The sequence below is a fragment of the Temnothorax curvispinosus genome, unplaced genomic scaffold (assembly GCF_003070985.1).
Source record: "Temnothorax curvispinosus isolate PA1 unplaced genomic scaffold, ASM307098v1 QBEX01013717.1, whole genome shotgun sequence".
Classification (NCBI taxonomy): domain Eukaryota; kingdom Metazoa; phylum Arthropoda; class Insecta; order Hymenoptera; family Formicidae; genus Temnothorax; species Temnothorax curvispinosus.
Genome location: NW_020223497.1, coordinates 937,544 through 957,714, shown reverse-complemented (window position 1 = coordinate 957,714; position 20,171 = coordinate 937,544). Strand labels below are relative to the sequence as shown.

The following is a 20,171-nucleotide window of genomic DNA, read 5'->3' as shown; positions in this document are numbered from 1 at the left end:
ATGACTTTTATTAAGTGTATGACCTAAAATAATTATAATATTAGAATGCTAATGAAATCTTGCTTTTGCAATATAATTAGTTTAATTACTTATTACGCTAAGAAGAGTAGATGATATCCTTAAAATTAACAACTTACGAATTTATTTTCTAGGAATGAAAGACTTATTACGTAATTGAATAATCGCCAAGTGTTTTTTAAAAGAGTTTTCTAATATTATAAAACTTGAGGTTTATAGAGTTACTTTCATGTATTTAATATTTTGTAAATATGATGGATTTCTCTATAAAAAAAGTGTACGATTAATTTTTTATTGCACACAATCAATTAATATTTAAAACTTGCATGTCAGCTTCCCGGAATAATATTATATGCAATATATAATAAGGGAAATTAAATTAATGGCACGATATCCGAGCGCAGAGCACTCATATTCCTCGATGCGTTATTATGCAGGCTGGAAAATATCCATTAACCTCGACTATACAGATAATGATCAATAACAATTTATACGCGCGTTGTCCCGACGTATTAGCTTAAAACTCACGCTGTCGATAAAGTGCGTTTATATATAGACGTCTATTTTCAATTAGTTCATAAATTTGCGCGCGCGCGATCAGTTTACTATTTTTCTATTAGTGTCATTCAACGGTGTATCACGTTGCAGATATGCGTTAATTGCGATGTAAACACAGTTGTCTATTGAAAAGCCAGAAGATGGACAGGAATACATGAGCACGTATCGAGAATGCCGTAGGCGTTAGATCGATCGCGCATTACGTTTTCATCGAGAATATTCATTACTTCCTGACAATGCGTAGGCAATAATCAGTAATCGTATGCACGTACATTCTCTCTGGCATTTCAAATCCGGTAGGTAATGCGTCATCTCTATTTTAAATACCTCTTATACGGAGTACGTAAAACACGCCGGCCAAATTTATTTATAAATTTTTTTTTGCTTTGTTGTTACATAAACAAAATGAAATGTTAATTTATTGCTGAAATTTTAATTATTCGTTTCTAGCGATATCAGATGTTTATACAGAAACTTTGCAGAATTTATTATTAATTAGAAAAAAATGATGAAATATTTCAAAATGTGTTTAACCATACAAAATTGTAACACACGCTCTACATTTTTATCCTGGACGCGTAGAAAGGAATTAAATTTTTAGCGAAGTCAAAGGATTTTATTATATTAGTTTTACAACCTAAATTCACTTTTAGCCGCAGAGAGAGAGAGAGAGAGAGAGAGAGAGAGAGAGAGAGAGAGAGAGAGCGAGAGAAAAGTTTAGATTTATACAACGTTATAATGTATATATATGGATTTCAGTTGGAATAAGGTTTACAAAGTTCGAGGTTCACAATTTGTTACTCACCTTTTAAATAACCTATTGCGCAGAATAATGAGGAAACTCAGTAATAAGTTATACATACTTATAGGTATGTATTGAACGCACGCAGCACGCAGCATATAGAGGAACAGAGGGTAGCCCCGGACTCTAATATGCCCTTCTGCATATCTCGGCATACGCAGAATGTTTAAACAATGGCCATAGATACGCGGTATACTTAAATTTCAATAATGTCCGGGTCTACCCCCCGTTCCCTTAATGCACCATTATTTAGCATAATATATAATTATACATTTTTCTGTAATTATGTAAAAAATACTGTCATGAATCTCAGCTAGATTTTACGATATAAGTAAAATTAGTAAAACTGTTTTCTTTGTATCTTTGGTTTCCCGAATATGAATGAAATACTTTAATTACTTGCGCGTGAAAAAAACATTGCAATCGCGCACTCTAAATAATACAACGTTAGTTTGATTTCTTCAGATTTGATCTGTATTCTTTTGATTTGTATTCTAAAATGCGACTTGTTTTCCATACTCGTTACAGTTTTTCGTAAAGTCACTTGTGGATGTCGTTTAATGTGAAAAGCACAAAAAGTTAAAAGTCGGAGTGGCCGCACTCGTATAATGATAGCAAGAGAGAGAGAAAGAAATAAAGAAAGAGAGAGAGAAAGAGGAAATGAGTACAATGCTCTAGCTGGTTGAGTTCTGAAAAGTTGGCATCGTTTCCAGATTTTAGTTGTTCCACAAAACGAACGTTCCACAATACGAGGCGAGTTTTGTACAAGCTGCCTCGTAAGCAGCTCGGACGGCACGGCACGTCTTCTGGTTTTCGTAACGATGGAACCATTGGGACGGACATTGATCGAATCTAGCTACAAATCTCAACCGGCAATTGACTCTCTTATAATCTCTACTTATTGATATGGTTATGGCTGGCAGTTCAGTTTAGATTTATATGTACGAAAGTAATTCTTTATACATGAACTTTTTATATTAAACGTTGAAATCTTTTTGATACATATTTTATACATATACATATATTATATTTTTTCGATGATTTTATGATTTATATAAACAGAATAAGCACGATCGAATTTACATTTTTTGAAGTTTTACAAGGTATTATATATGTTAAAATTCTATTATTTTGTATTACGTAATAATAATATTAAAAGTAAGATATTTAATGCTGATTTTTTTCGAGGTAACTAATTTAATTGTAGGTGTTCGAATTAAATTAAATTTAAATCTATTTTACTTACCTATTTATATGAGCTATTATTTTACAATGAATATATTTGTAAAAATAACTTGTAAAATTATTGCACGTTTAACATTAGCATTGTATAATTAACCGTTGCAAACAAGTGTTTGTGTACATGTATAGATATCGAAGGTTATGGTTCTTTGTTATTTTCATGTGAAATTAATCTTAAACGTCATAAATGTTATATTTCATGCGGTTTCATAAACGCACATTAATGTACAATTAGATTCAAGGGAAGTTCCGAGTGAGTAGTAACTGCAAAACGCGTAACCGTTGGCGTATGTCGTGAAAGTTAGGAGAATTTAATTAGCACAGCAATCAAAATCCAATAGACGTTATTGTAATAATGATTGCAACGGAACAGTAAAACGAGAGATATTCCTGCGTAATAGAAATACCGTTTGTAATTAATAATGATAAGTTTCGTGTGTCACGCTGTTTTCTTAAAAAATATTACATTTTAATCATTTTCATCTTGATAGTCACACCATAGCTTGACAATATGGATTAATACTATGCTTTTATTATTTTAATATTTATACATATTATTTATTTAGATTATTTGCATTATTAATAATTTTAAAAGATATAGAGACCAATAGAGACATGTAAGAAGAAATATATAAAGGCATTTTTTGTTTTTCTCAGTGACAGTAAATTAGTTTTTAATACATTTTATTATATATTTTTAGATTTTGAAGTGAAACTTCTTTAGGCACGGTAGTGAGTTCGATTCGCGACACGAAAAAGTGTAACGGAAGTGAAACTTCTTTGGTACGGTAGTAAGTTCGATTGTGCGACACGAAAAGTGTAACGAAAATTTGACCAATAGGCGTACGGCGTTGGCGAGACGGTTCTTCTTCTGGCACGGTAGTAAGTTCGATTATGCGACACGAAAAGTGTAACGAAAATTCGACCAATAGGCGTACGAAATTAAACTTCTTTGGTACGGTAGTAAGTTCGATTGTGCGACACGAAAAAACGTCACGAAATAGTGTCACGAAAATTCGACCAACAGGCGTACAAAGTGAAACTCCTTTTGGATCGGTAAGTAAATTCGATTTTGCGACTCGAAAACGCGTCACGAAAATTCGATCAGGCGTACGGCGCGGCACTGGCGAGACGGATATAGTGAGAACTGCGTGTAACACTATATTTTCGAGTTGCGGGCGGCTTAGAGTGACTAATTCCGTTGCATTGTTTTTGTATTAATTTCAGAAAAGTTATATGGCAAAGCCTTGCCTTCAAAAGTTTCACTTCTAACGCGCGTGGCGACCACGCGTTCATTTTTTTTATCGTAGTTACTATAATTGTACGCGATTGTTGTGAAGCTATAGTACGGTCATTATTCTCAAACTCCCTTACTGGACTCCGCAGCATGTTTACATTGCTTCATGGTATATCCGTTCGGATCAACGATACTTTAATCCTCAGGTAAGCTTCGTTTCGAGGAACCTTAAACCTTGGATTAGCCGGACGAATTAAGTCGAAATATCTCTATGCCAGCGTTCGATTTGGGTTAATCTTTCATCGCGAAATATTGTGTTATTTTCTACATAGTTGCAGTTAAAATTACAATTTATCGGGAATCAAGGCTTTTCTATTTACAATGAGAGATACGACACTGAACCCGTTTTCAGGTGCATCGAGTGAAATAGAATAGGTTCGTTATCTATATTACGTTTAAATTTAATTTGAAATTGTTTAGACAATATATTGCAATTATACGTTGTAGTTTGTAATATAACTGTATTGATTATCTTTAAACGAGGTACATTGTGTAGTAATAATACTTGGATTCGAAAGGGAATGAGAATTATATGGTAAAACGATGCGCCAAAAGTGAGAACGGACGTGCCATTCACGTCAAGCTGCGAATTTACAAGCTGTTTTCCAGCTTTTGTCCTCTCGCCTTTTCGATTCGATACAGGATATACGATCTACCCGATAAATGGTCCTTTTAAATAATGCGTTCCCCGCGGAAGTCGCGCTCGTAAGGTTGCAACTGAATAAACATTCGAATTCACAGTCCTACTTCCGCTTCCATGTTCATCCGTTACCAGAACAACAATTTACTTCCGTAGCCGTTATTTTACAGAGTGATTTTACAGCTTGTCGCCATAAAAGTGTGAGCACAACGTTCCTGTAAGTGGGAGACAGAACGAGAGCAAAATCGAACGCTCTGAGAAAGAACATTCAATAAAAAGGACCGTCTTAAGTACAGCTGCTACTTTTTAGCACTTTTTAGTAGGCATTAAAACATTTGTATAAAAAATGAAATATCTTTACTGAAATTTTTTGATAAATAGCACAAAATGATAATTATATTTCTTTTCTTCGATATAATGCATATTATAAATCACACGAACTCTTTTCATGAAATCTTTTCCTCCGGGCGCACTATTCTTAAATAACTTTGATAATACAAGTAATAGGTAGGAAACATTATAAATAATTACGCGACTATGCAGTTTGCCTAAACTTATTGATTAATTCATTATTATTAAGATTTCATATATTATTTATAAGTAGAAGAAATTTTATGGAATAGAGACATTGTGTTGTTGTGTAAGTCCCTTAAGGAATGCAGTGCAAAAATCGAAATTACCTGAAAATAATAGCGCGTAAATCGTAAATATATTTAATTTATTCAGTTTTACAATTTGAGATTAATTAGGCATGATTGTCTTTATCCATCGTGAGAGAAAAGTTCCTTAAGGGGTGCAACGCAAAAATTAAAATTATCTTAAGATAATAACGCATAATTTGTATTATGCATAGTTAAGTAATCCAATTTTTAACTTTTAACGAGTTATAAAAGAATATTACTATTTGTATCCAGAGGGAGATGCGCAAACATCGAAATTACTCTGATATGAGAGCGCACAATTAACGCATAAATCCTGTATATTTGTTTTTCGGAATCACTTGTGATTAACACGTGCGTGGGAAGGCTCTCTGGCAGCCTACTCAGCTCCTCTCCCATTAAAAATAATAATTGATTGAACGAAACAAGCGCAAAATTTTTTTTTATGGATTTAGAGAGCTCACAAATATAGCGGATTATTATTTATAATTTATTCGTTAAATTTTGATCAAGTGGGACTAGCTAGGCAGATTATTATATTGCGTTACTATTATGACATGATTATTATATTATACAAAATTAGGTGCACATTATATTCAAGATACGCGCATATAACAGAATATCATAAATTTGCATTATAATGCGATAATATATTTTTTCTTTTAAATAATATATATAATTCTGTCTTTTACAATATATATGCTATTTCTTACCAATGAGTTTTATGCGCTTAATTGGAAAATATGTATTTGCAATGTTTTTAATAATGTTAATAACTTTGCATGCGTATTTATTATTTATATCTAAAACGCAGTAGCAATACGCAAATGTCATTAAGCTTGATTAATCCGCGATATCCCGCGTTTAATTTCCGTACGAGCTCTCATAATAATTATAGAAGATAAATCAGAATACGGTGTTGTTCGAGACTGTCGTTAACCTAGTTTCGGTAATAAGAGCATGTTTCGCGTAGAATTTTCATAAACATTTTTTTTAGTCACCTACCAACGTGCACATACACAGCAATGAATAGACGTTGATTGAGTGAATTAGGATAACGAGTGACTACGGAAATAGTATCCGGAAATAATATTCTCTATTTTTTAGAAAGAATATACTGACAACAAGATCTTTCGTTTTGTTATAACTACAATGACCATCGCTATATATTAGTGATAATAATTGTAGAATTTCATTTTTAAGCGAATAGAATAACATAAATTCAAATACCCGAAATGTGTAAAACATGTGACTGTGTATTTTCAAAAGCGGATAAATTTAAAGAGCTTTTTCAGGTCTTTATGTTTTTGATACAAAAATGTATTATTTTTATTAAATAAAAGTTTAAATAATTAAAATGAATAGTGTGAATATTATAAATAAATGTTGTAAAGAACAGCTGTTGCAAAATTACTTTAATATTTTCCCGTATTAGATACTCGAACTTTCTCAAAGTCTCTTTGTGTTTTTTTTGCGACTGATGGCACAAGTGGCCCGACAAAGTTATCATTTCAATAGACAGGAAATAAAGATAGCGTCGGCATTCAGCATATACACGAGAGGAATGGGAGAGAAATAGAGAGGGAGAGAGGCTTAGAGAGATAGAGAAATAGAGAAAGAGATCACGGAGAACTTACTCAATTAAATCTAATCGAATTGCGATACGCGAAACTTCACACATTCTTTGCCTGTGAATTGTGCACGTGCATTCTTCACTTTCGAAGATCAAGGGGCATATCGAATTGTTCGGTCATTCCAATCACGTAGTCAAGTTACGTCGGTCCCACGAAGATCCCAAGTAGCTGCTAGTGCTGCAGTTCAGCGCTTTACAGTTTGCATGCTCGCAGTCGTTGATTTACGGACGTGCGCGGAGGGGGCCACGGAATAGCGGACCTAGGTTTGTTATTGCCGGTGCAACAATCGTTTGTATGCATTACTCTTTGTGCTCGGCTTTATGCATATAATCTAGACGCTGCGACGAAGATGGTCGTTACTAAGACAATGTACCGACCATGTCGAGAAGCACTCTGCTTCTCAACGTTGGTATGTCGCGACATTATTGCGAACCTTGTCGATGGAAAAGGTAACGAATTACACGATGTCGCAGGTTATACAGTACATACCTATGGCATTAGATTAACATATAATTCAAGTATATTTTATGGTACAACAATTATCCTTTTTTAAAAACTACATGTTTTATTTTTTCCATGGTTTACACGAATTATGATAGATCACAAGAAATGTAATATTATACATAAGATAATTGTTTTAATATTTTAGATAGTGATAATAATTTTATTTTCTAGTAATTTATACTTAGTTTCTAGAGTTTATTAAATGTTTTTGAATAATTATAATATTTATAATCAACACTTTATCATTTCTTGCTTGAACGACTTAATCTTGAAATTAAAGATTTAATCTTATAGTCAGTAAAATAATGAGTGTAGTTAATAATACGAAAAGAATACAAGATAAAATATTACATGCTTGAAAGATAATACCGTAGAAACATTACGTCTTATACGAAATATTCGGAAGTATTTAATATTTGCGAAAGAGAGAGCGCAGTGCTCTAATATACAATAATTGCGAGCATATCCGAGTAATCAAAATGATTTCGATATTCTTCGGTTCTGCAAATTTACTCAATAAAATTGGGAAGCGTATTCTACGCTTATACCGCCGCGTTACCACGAATGCCTCCTTGCAGGAGAAACGACCAATATCGGGTCAGACAGATGTTCCTTCGTCGCCGCGTGAATTATCGACTTCGCTCCTCCGTGCGCAATTCCTCCTGCCGGCGTTAGGAAATATTGAAGAATTTGCATATTCCGCATCTCGTACGTGACTGCTCACGACATAACTAACAAGCTTTTTCATCTGTTTTATTTTTCATGTTTCTCATTGGGACAACGACGACGCGACGGGTCGTACTCATCCACGGCTGCTGATAACTCCGGTGGTGGTGACGACGACTCTCTCTAACTACGGTGATGGTGGATTGCGATGACACATTAACGCATTGGTGACGGTGATATATACACGTACACGCACATTGGCACATTTATTTAATTTATTTCATGTTTGCTTGGAAATCTTGCATTTATCCTCGATGTTATATTTTTCGTTGACACTATTAATTATTACTATCATTTTATTAACTATTCATGTACGTACACTAATGCTTATATTACTAAACAACGAAATGCATATCCTTTATCATTTTAACACACGTTATCTAACGCGCCGGCTATTATCATGTACTACTACAATCACTTCGCTATTTCCTCGAAAACTTCTGCGACCGTACCACCCTCTATTGGGTTCTACTCGCGAAATTATCACGCGAATCTGCATTTACACGTTGGTACCGTCTGCGGTTCCGTCCGCAAACTCCATCGTCACAAACGATCTCCGCGTTAAATTCCGCAAATGTCAACTGCTTCCCGTTCGCTATGTTAAACCGCGTATCGTGTGTAAACGAAACGCCGTTGCTTTCGTGGGCGAATTTGTGCCATTGATACATCCGTTCCCGCTTCACCGAACCAATCCTGTCTGATCCACTCGTTAATTACTCTCAATCCCCTTAAATTGATCACTGTTGCGGTGGCGACGCCATTATGGCTCATCGATCGATCTTCGATACACGACCGCTCGCACTTTCCGCCCCACCTTTTCTTTTGTGTCGTTCTGTAATTTATGTGCGGCTTGAACCTTTTTCATCCATTTCTCTCATATCACCCCTTTCCACGGCGTCCATTTATTTAATATTTCGCTTTTTACTCGTATGTATCGATTATTGTCGATTGCAACACAATAATGTAATTTTACTCAATTTATATTTCATTGCCGATCGGTTCGTTTAATCCCATTTTTATGACGCTCGCGTCACGTGATTTTTCTATTTTAACTGGACAGCCCTGTTGTCAGGCACCCTGAAGACCTATCAACGCGCGGCTTGCGACGAAGAAACGATGACGTTGAAATGCCCGCCCGGTACAACCATCCTTGTCGAACACGCTCAATATGGAAGAACGGGAATGTACGGCATCAGCAAATGCAACTCGTCCGTTCCTCCGATGATCGCTGGGGACAAACCGACGAATCACACATGCGTCTGGCCGCAATCAGTGCAGGTATGTGCCAATGAATTTCTCTCATTCCGCACAGGTAAATGCCGATCGAGCAGCGCAGCGTGTGCGGTTTTCAAGTTTGTTGAAAATTACTGCCGTGTGAATGAATAACTGATCGAGTTAATTGATTTAGAAACCTCTGAAAAGATTAAATATAAAATTTTATGTCGATAAAAGTTTTTTGATAATATTATTTTTTATTACAAAATAATCAACTTTTCTTTCCTGTTGAAAAAAATTTCTTCTTGTTTTTTTTTTTAATAATTAAAGTCTTCTTAGGCTGTAATTGATTATAGCACTGTACTAATAAGTTGTATTTTATATATGCTGATATTTTATAATATAGTTTTTTTTTTTTTAATTGTAGCGTACAAAAATTGACATTAAACTATGCCAATGTTGAAGTTCGACGAGCTATTAATATAACATATTCTTTTTGTCACAAATTAAAAGGCAGATCACATAGGTATTTCTCGTGTAATGACGTAGCATGAACTTCGCAAATTTGCTAAACTTTGGTAAGACATGATTCTATTCTGCCGAAAGTTTAATATTTGAACGTACTTTAAATTCCGATTATCTTTCGATTCTACCTCCTCAGCTTCCGAAAGGAAGTTTCGCGAGTCCAAACTCTCCGTTCAATCTAAGGCGCCTAAATTCGGAAGTTCTGAAGAATTCGTGCGTCAATCAAATATAGGATGTGTCATCTCCGTTTCATAACATTTTGACATCGCGTTTCAGGACATCACGATTGTTCGTTCTACCCTGATACAGCTGAAAGAGATTTCACGCCGTCATTCACGGCTGCTCCATTTCTGTGACAACACTTTCGTTTCTCGGTTCCCTTCGCTCCGAAACTTTATTCAATGTTTTACATTTATTAGCTCTTCGCGAACTCCTCAATTCTAATCCGGAGGTGGGTGTGGATGATATATTCATCCTACTTTCGTCTTCTTTTCGTTCTACCCCACGTGTGAGTACCGAACTGGAAAGAATCGTAAACCGAATCCGACCTCTTTTCTGGGGTTAACCTTCGTACACTTCAAGCGTCGTAAACCTCGAACGCACGAACTTGTGTATATGAATCAGAGCTCAGTCATTTCTTATTTTTCGGACGATTTTACGCAAGATCGACATTGCTGCAGTTCTTCCTATATTGTAATCATTTTTATCGGTTTTCCATTTTATGCTAAATATAGCGCATGACCCAATAAAAAATTCTATTTATATTAATATGTAAAACTGATTGTCAAAATTTAAGAAGCTATAACATTTCGTATTCTCGTCTCTGCCTTTATTTTTCGTTCCGTGCGATTTTTCAAAATTGTCAGCGAGTTCGATTTAAGCGAAGTAGCTAAAGGAAGAAGCTTCGTCAAAGACGACGCAAACACGCAATTCAAATGTAACTGTAAACATCGTCAAAGGAGTTTCTCGCGAAATTTTCGCGAGAATGGTAATCGAGCAAGTCGGGAAGTTGTAGGAAAATCGGTTTGTACGATTTATTCTCTCAACAGAAATGCAACGGCGGGAAGAAACTCCGGCGAGAAAAGTCCGCGGAGAATGCGCCTTCACGAAAACTTGTTTTCTTTGAGCGTAATTCACTGGCAATTATGGATCTCGCGCGAGGGCGGGAAAAAGGGATACGTTGCGCGTCGGTCTAAAATCTTGGTTTGCGAAATAATGGCAACTGACCTGAAAACGGCACCCCTGTGTTTCGCGAAGCGTGCAACTGACAAATTCGTTTGAGGTCGCGCGGGCTAAAGAGAAGAGGGTGGAAGCGACTCAGCGGTGTAACGAGATTGTCGAGTAAGGTGTTCTTAGAAAATACGCTTTTTCAGTCTTTTTTTAGACGTTAAATTATTTATTTATTTAGACAGATTTACACGATTTAATTTTATTCAAGCGAAAATCGAGTACAAGATTAGTAATGATCTTTTGCGAGTGTTTTTCTTAATTGAAACTTGCTCTTTATGATGAAACTTGGGTATTACGGACGTATAATAAAGAAAGTTTTATGTCAGCGTCATTGAGCAACGGTCTTCGGAAGGATCAAGCGTCTCTCGTGGTAAATCAGAATGATCTCCGTTTCTATTCTCTCAGGAAAAAAAAACGCCTTATTCGCACGGCATTGCGATATAATAACTTATCTTCGGTATACAATAAAAATCTTCACTGGTATCCATCGGTTTGCGGTTTTCGCGAGTCCACGTATCGATTTCATATTTCATATTCCACCGACCGAGGAAGGAACCATTGTACGTATATGATCCCACCAGAATGCGAAAATGGAGTAACTCTTTTATTTCGTCGACGATCTTATCCTCTTCTGCGGATCTTGCTTTTCACAAGATTTACGCTTTCTCTTGCACACTGCGCGATATTTTTTAGCTACTGGATATACGATTCGTCTGACGACACTTACTCCTTAAAGTATAAATTTTATAAAACGCTGTAAAATTTGCCCTTTTTCACATTTTTATTCGTACATTTATATGTGCCATATTAGTGTGACATATTATCTACTAGAATTATGCTTCCGAGAAATAGAATCTTCATTTATTCTTTTACGAAAGATCGAACCGTAAAATAGTGATAAGTATAGCTTTACGATGTACTCAATAACCCGCCTTACACCAATGACTATCCATATAATGTTTTCAACGGGATTTATAACGCTTTTGGGTCCATTCTACAGGCAGATTGTAACGTATCCTACGGAGAGAACCAATGATGGTCGATAGTTCAATGGGTCAGACACCGTGGAAGAAATTTCTTTCTGAACGATTTATTTGATTTCTTAACAAAAGGGGTCGACTCATAAAACAAGTCCATAGTGAAGTGTGCGTAATCTATATATTTACTATGTTTTCATACATTGGATCACCTACGATTACAGTTACTATGTGGACAATTTATGGAGTTCTAAAATACTTTCATTCGCTATTCACCGCTTTTGACTTTAGAGAGCTTATGTAAAATTTAAATTTATTCAATTATCGAACACAAAATTCAACAGATATAGAAATTTAAACAATTGCAGAATGTATGAGAATTTAGAAATCATGAAAAATATCTGAAGAGTGAATAATATATCTATACAAAATTTATCTATATATTATTGATGGGCTGATAGAACGCTCCATTTCCTTTAAATGTCATAAAGGGAAATAAATATAGCGTAACGACATGTTCTTCTATAATAGAGGAAACCTAATTGAATCACACATATTATATTCTCGAAATGACTTTTCCTCTGGCTTTTTGTCTAATTTTGATTTGATCTAACAATAAGATATTTGATGCCGAAGCATGAGATGGAATATCCTGCTTTTAGTTCTGGTTAATAGTTTATATCGTTATATTCGTATTTATCACGATTGAATTGACAGTATTATTCGTTTGAGATCACATCGCGATCGCTCGCTCCATTACTTCCATTACATACGAGAAATTCCCGGTCGCCCGATGACGGTCTTGTTTCCACGGCGGAAGCGTTTCCAGCACGACTTGCATCACGTGAACGAATCAGCGCCGCGGCGGTACTTTTCCCCGGGTGCAGGTTGCATGGGAATTTTCGATGCCGGAAAGGCGTATCCCTGAATGAAGGCGTATTCCCTGTAGAACCATAAGGAGAGTTCGACTCGAAAGTGGCTCCGTGCCTTGCCGAGCGATTCGAATCTCGCGAAAGGGCTTTTCCGCGCGAGTGCTTACCCTCTGCGCAACTTCTCGGCGACATACGTCGCTGCTTCCATAAAGAGGTAGGAATTTAAAGTCGCGGCTTGCTGGAATAAAAGCGACGGGTGCGCTAGACGCGTTCTTCCGCGAGGAATGTATGTAAATCGCGACTGAACGGAAGATCAAGGACCGAAGTGAATGTGCAAATATCGATAACGAGGATTCGGAAGAAGGTATATTTATATAAACGAGCGGATATTATGAAATATGTATTTAAACGGAATTAAAGATAAAGGGAGATAGATCGAGATCGATAAGGTAGAGGAGCATAAGGGAAATAGACTCGATTTACGGCCCGGGTTTTGTTGCTAGGTCAGACGTCTCACTCTAAAGATTGAGACCCGATATGCCGATCCTTTGGTTTATAGTTGGATTTTATCGCCCGAGGACTTACATTGGTTTTGTGGCGCTTTTGTACATTTAGTGCGCTGCGCTATAAACCTAAATTCTTATTCTTGTCGCGCGTCACATATAAATATTTGCGAGAGATACGCGAATAACGAGCGTATCTCCTAAAAGATGTTGCGGGGCCTCCGTGTATTGTTGATTGTGTTGCCTCACGGCAAATCGAAGTAGCTCAACTAATATTAAAGTGATGGTCCTATACTTGTGTCGAGATTGGTTTGTTAGTTTACGGTATCGCGTCCTCGTACAACAGCAAGAGAAACGTAGCGGTTTAAGGGAATTACGCGTTCTGACTTTGGCCCCTGGGGCAAAGTTGCTCGACGGAACGGTAAACGTTTACTTATAGTGACGGACGACATGGAAACGGTCAGAATGTATCGACGCACGCGGAAAATCGATTTCCCCCGCGGGAACCGTCGCCGCATGCACGTGAAATGCAGGAGAATGGCCCAAGACGGAAACTCCGAAAGCCGATAATTAGATGGATATCGTATATATATAGAGCACGAAGAACACATACGCGGGTCGTATGTGGATTGTGGGAATCCCGATGCGAATGGCTCGGTAGCAGCTTGAAACCTGGAAACGTAATTTCCACATTTTCCACGGCGAAATCTTCCGTCCTTCTTCACTTCCCACTTCCCACGGGATATTACAACTATTACAACGAACACTTTTTTCCGCATTTTCGTGAGTGAGGTCATCGATTTTCAATTATCGCACATGACACGAGATGAGTAGACGTAATCGAAAGTAAAAAAAAAGAACCGGATTAATATGCAGTGGAAATATCTTTTTATTAACATAAGTTTGAAATTAAAATGTGAAAAGAAATAATATTATTCAATTCAATAAGAAAGCTAAAGCTTTCTTAAAACTAAAATCTCGAGGTCATTCGCGTGCCTTTGCATTTTTTTTCGTATTTCATATGATACCTTTACAGTTACTGACGTAGAGTTTACCCCGATTAAAATTACCGCTCACTTCATTAAGATGCCGCTCATGTAACGCGATTAAATTGCGTTTAACGTAATCAAGCTTGAATGAGGTAATGTAACTCGAGTCTTCGCATGCAATTAGCCGATTGAAAATGGAATCCTAGGAATTCTCGGCGATGTGCGGATATCACCAAGTGATATCGGATAACCAATGACTCCTCAGGAACGCGAAACCTAGAAAGCTGATTTTCCGTGATGACGTTACTCGCTTTCGACAGCCGATGCTTTTACATCACTCAAGTGGAAGTTTCCTTTAATTAAAAAACCGGTACAATATTTTCTTTTACGTACTCGCTCGCGATTTTATCACTTCCGTTCTATCTTCCGCAGGATCCAATTCCGCGTTTCCGGATAACGTTAAAAACGCATTTCCGTGAAAGCTGAAACATGACTTTTATTTCAGTTTTTGTTAAAAAGATTTTAACCGTTTATTACATAACTGACCTGTATTCTGACATTTTTTATCCATTTATGAATATTTGCAATTTGTCCTTTGTAATATGATGTTTACGGGGCGAGTTAAAAATTCAAATTTGTTTATTTATATCTCTACGAGCAACCCCATCGCTAATCTTGTCGATTTATTCTCACATTGCACGCAAATATTGGCACATGACATACAATTTCGTTATGCTGGTTGACCTCAACGATATTAGTTTTACTTTGTCCGACGGTTTCATAAAAAAAAGCAGAAATAATCTCATTTCAAACTCGTCGGCCGAAAGGCTCGGCCACAAAATTAAGTCTTTATTTCATGTAAAAGCTAAATGGCTCAGTTGAAGTTGTCACAGTTTGTCCACCATTGTTGATGTCTTTTTTTTTATCCGGATGAATACCCTTTATAACAATTGCAATAACCGCGTCAAAAGGTGCAGCCACTGTAATTTCAAGCTTCGACTTCAAAGTCAAAGCACCATCGAACTAGATTGCTCCGTTGGTCTGTTTGTTCATGTTATCATATTAATCTCCGTTGAATTTTCTCTTCTTTTATCTCACACTGAAAAAAAATTTGTTAATTCCAGAAAATATTTAGTCCGATACAAGTAACTAAACATGTTAGTTAACTAAACATTAGTTGTTTCAACAATTATTAAGTTGCACTAAAAAAGATATAAATGCATTCATGTCAACTTTTAGAATTTTTTAATCAAGAATTAATTACTTCAACTGATATTTAGTTAAACTAACTAAAAAATTTAGTTGCTTGTATCGGACTAAATATTTTTTGAGATTAACAAATTTTTTTTCTCAGTGCAGTTATCTATAGAATTAGTTAATACTAATTTCAGAATATACTTGCATTATTCTAAGAAATTCTAAAAAATTTTAACAGATTTTGCTTTCTCTAAACATTTTAAACATTACAATTTTAATAAATAATTCAACGCGGTGTTTGATTTGGAATGATATATGTATATATATATATATATATATTGGATGCTTTCCATTTAGTGACACAAGTCGACACAAATGTTGTTCTATCTTTCTTGACATTCAATGAGTAACAAAGACAGAACGAGACTTATGTTGACTTGTGTCAGTAAATGGAAAACACCCATTAATTAATGTCGCTTTTGCGATTTATCGCCAGACAATAATTTTCTATTTTATTGCAAACGATATTTCAGCTCGGTCTTTAATTAAAGATATTTCTTTTGTAATAATATATTATTCTAGAAAGTATAAAATTCCAACATTCCTTAACCCTCCAATAGGCGCGTGAAAATTAGAAACGTAAAAGGGTGCACGGAGTGGAGTGTAAATTACATCCCATTATTTATGTTATAAATATTAAACCAATTAATATTTTTAATTTTCTGTTTAATATTATTTGTTGTTGCACATATTTTAAAGTATATTAATAAGTTAAAACTTTAATTTTAATGTCTTTTCGATAATAATTGGTTCTGCATTGAAATGAGTTCAGAATACTCATTAGGAGAAAAGAAACTCATTAGGAGTAAAATACACCCCACGCGCCCACTGAGGAGGGGGCGATTTATAATGCCCGATCAGAAGAGATATACAAGCTGATATATTTCGTATTCTTATCGGTTCCGATCGCAAAGTGAGCGGATCTTCTCATTGACGCGTTAGCACTCACTGTTGCAGATGGTGGTTGGAGTCTGTCAGAAAAAGCGGCAGTGCAAATTCAACACTAACCCGAAGACCTTCCAAGGTGATCCCTGCCCCGGATTACGGAAGTACATCGAAGTCGCCTACAAATGCCGTCCTTGTAAGTATCCTCATCCGTATATATATGCAGATACATTCACATATACGTCTCTGAACGGATGCACGCGCGAACGTGCGCGAGGAGACGCGAGATCGAGCTGCGCTTTTGGGAGAGAGAGAGAGAGAAGGGATCGTTTTTCTCCGAGACATCCGATTCCTTTTTATGCGAACATCGAGCGTTAGGTCGGTTCGCCGCGCGCATAAGAACCCGGCGATATCGATGAAATTCCTCACGCGACACGCACGACGGATCGGCGGAAGATTCGCGGGGAAATTCTCAGGCGCGACGTGATCCGGCAAATTCCGGCGGCTGCGGGAATATTTACTGCGGATAAAAACGTAATTTTGCCATCATTCCGAGATCGAGTAGAAATTCAAGTAAAATCCTGACTATACAAGTAATATGTCTTCCTATCACGACTTTATTTTATTAGTGGTTGCCCGTATTTTACGGCGAGTTTATCCACTACTTTACGCAGTTAGACAGATGACTATGGATAAGATTTAAAAAATTAATTTTAAACAAAATGATATAATAATTTATTTGTCTCTTCTCGAAGAGCCAGTTTTAACGCTCTTGCTTCGGACGTCGAAGTTTATAAATTCTCGCTTTATATTACATAGAATTTCATTGTATTTGCCGAGCTTAGCGCGAATACGAACAAAACCATAAACTGTAACGAAATGATATCAGAGATCTATAACATACGCATTCCCCTAAAGCAACGAAGACAACCTGTTGCAGTAACAAGCTTCAAGTAATTTTTGCTGCGGAGTATATAGCAAATACTCCATCGCGGCGCGTTTTACATTCTGTAGGTCCGCGCCGGTTCCTGCAGCCGTGCTCAAGCCACAGTCATCTCATTGTTTACTGCGCACACGGTAAATCCAAGTGCTTTTTCGGGGCACTACCGGCAGCGTTAAATCACTCTGCAGAACAAAGGTGTGTCAGTTTCGTGTGTTGAAAAAGCTTATCGGCAAAACATAAGCGCAAGAAACATGGTTTCGTAACTGGTTTATTTTAGTTCGATATTATACGGGAATGTTGAATAGCAAACTTGTGCAATATGCTTATTATTTCTTTGTTTTCTTTCACAAATTCAAATACACAAGACGTTTTTAACTAAACAGAAAATATTAAACGTATTGTACATTGTAGGTACTATTGAAATTTAGCTCTCGAATTGAATGGAAAGCAATATACATTTTTTTTTACACATTTTGATTATTTACAATGGATTTGCTCTAAATCGCGGATTTGTCACGTTGCATGTTACACTTTTAAAATATTGCGTACACTTTTTTATGCCATTTGCACCAAAACAAATCTGATAACATTGAAGTACTAAATGCATTATTTTTTATATTCCATATAACCATATACATATGGCGTTAACAAGATATGATATAAAAGTTATTTCAATTTTAAAAAAATGTCATATTTTGCATTTTAAAACGAATGTTTTTTTATCTACAAATATTATTAAAAGTCGTAAAATAAACATTATTACATTTAAAAATTTTACATTTTAAAATCGTCTACTTTGTAGACGAATTTTTGAAGTGACTCGTATAGCATACTTTATGTTAATTATTGTTAATTATTTTTATTATCATACATATACATATGTACATGTAAGTAATTTTTGATTAACCTGTTAGCTTTAACTGTTACTAAAAAATAGTTTTTAAAGAATAGACACAACATAGTAAAAATATTATGTTCATCAAATTAATGTAATTAAATGCGCGGTAAAGATAGCATTGAGTGAACGAAAAATACAGCATTTAATATATCCAATGCTTATTTAATTGTAGAGTAACTTACAAGACAATTTTTGCTTAACAAGCTTCGCAATTAGCCTGCGAGATTATTTTCAGAAGAACAGTGAGCGCAGAAACGTCGAACACTTGAACAGATACGAAGAAAAGTTCGGGGAAACGAGAGTACATATTATGGCGAGTGAGGTTGAGAAGTTTTCGTGCCGTATTTGCGCCATGTAATATAGAAGACAATAGCTTTGAATACCGTCTCGGAAGTTCTTGCCTTAAGATCTTTCGGAATAATTTTTAACCATAAAAAGATTGTGATCAAACGTAAAGAGCACTTCAAAAATAATTTTCTCTTTAAGATCTGCATATCTAACGAGAATAAGTGATAAAAAAAATGTTTTTGAGAGCAAACGATTTATTTTAGACTAATTGAGAGATACTTTTGTTAACTTAAAATTCTCAAAAAGAACAAGTAAAAATATTTTAATATTTAATATATTTATATAATGTTGTATTAATATCTACTAAATTAATATTACATGTTATATATTGTATTAAATGTTATATAACGTGATACATATGATATAATCGTGTTTTGAGTAGTATCGCAGTAGTAAAACCATTTATAAGTGGACAAGTAGTATAGATCGACAATTTGAATAGCAGATTATTCGTAGATGTAACAAACTAATAAATAGATTAGTTCTTGAAAAGACTCATTAGAAAAGTCGAAACGTTAAATAAGTTTTATCTATAAAACAAATATTGTATTATTTATTAGTATGTGTATTTATGATCATGTAAATTCTCATATTACTTCACTAGTTTTGCAGTGTAATAATATAAAGTAATATATAATATGAACATTTAATTAATTTTTATTGCATGAAAAGGATAGATTGCATGAAAAATAATAAATGTGAAAATTAAGGGATAAATTTATATATGCTGTTTTAATACATAAAACTTCAGGCGACAGATTATATATAACGCAAGTTATTTCGCACATCGTTTTTCGCACTGATAGTTCTGTAAAGTACAGCTTAAGTATAACGCGTAATTTTCTGGCTGCGAAATGATGAGTGCAGGAAACTATAAGCGAGAAACCCCTGTGTTCCGCGAAACGTTCATTTTACAAAACTTTTATTTTAATTTTTTTTTTGTTAAGAATACCGTGTCGCATACAACGACGAAATAAAAGCAAGCAGTCATTTAGAAAGTATGCGGTTGCACTTCGCAGTTCACCAACGGACACATAGGAAATATGACGATAATGGCAACGCTTTAGACAAAAGTTTATTCTTGCCGCAGTTTTTATTATGTGCAGTAACATATGCGTGTCCGTTGCAACTGCTCACGCAACTTTGCTACTATTACGTTATAATACTTTTATTATTTTATATAAATCCATCGTGTGTAACACACATTGAATATGCAAACTGCAGAATTTCAAAATTCTGTAACTTTATTTTAATTACAATGACATTTTCAGGCAAGCGAATGTTTTCTCATTATTCTCTAACAATACGATGCCATCTATAAATTAATAACTTTGACGTCAAATTAAATTCTGCTTATAGCACATGTATAGTGAAATGTAGATACGCGTATATTCGACGATTTTACGATACATTTTTATCGAAACAGAGAGAAAGAGGGACAAAGAGAGA

General features: G+C 35.3%; 1 protein-coding gene across 4 annotated transcripts in view; it reads left to right on the top strand.

Moving 5' to 3' along the window:
• The window catches only part of LOC112463850 (protein eva-1), a 156,817-nt gene that overhangs the window by 87,262 nt on the left and 49,384 nt on the right, over window positions 1–20,171 (top strand). For 2 of the 4 annotated variants that reach the window (XM_025030479.1, XM_025030476.1), the window contains exons 2-3: window positions 9,141–9,358; window positions 16,591–16,729. In XM_025030479.1, the coding sequence (XP_024886247.1) occupies window positions 9,141–9,358; window positions 16,591–16,729 (357 nt within the window). The remainder of the gene's footprint in view (window positions 1–9,140; window positions 9,359–16,590; window positions 16,730–20,171) is intronic. The other 2 variants (XM_025030477.1, XM_025030478.1) reach the window with 2 other exon arrangements.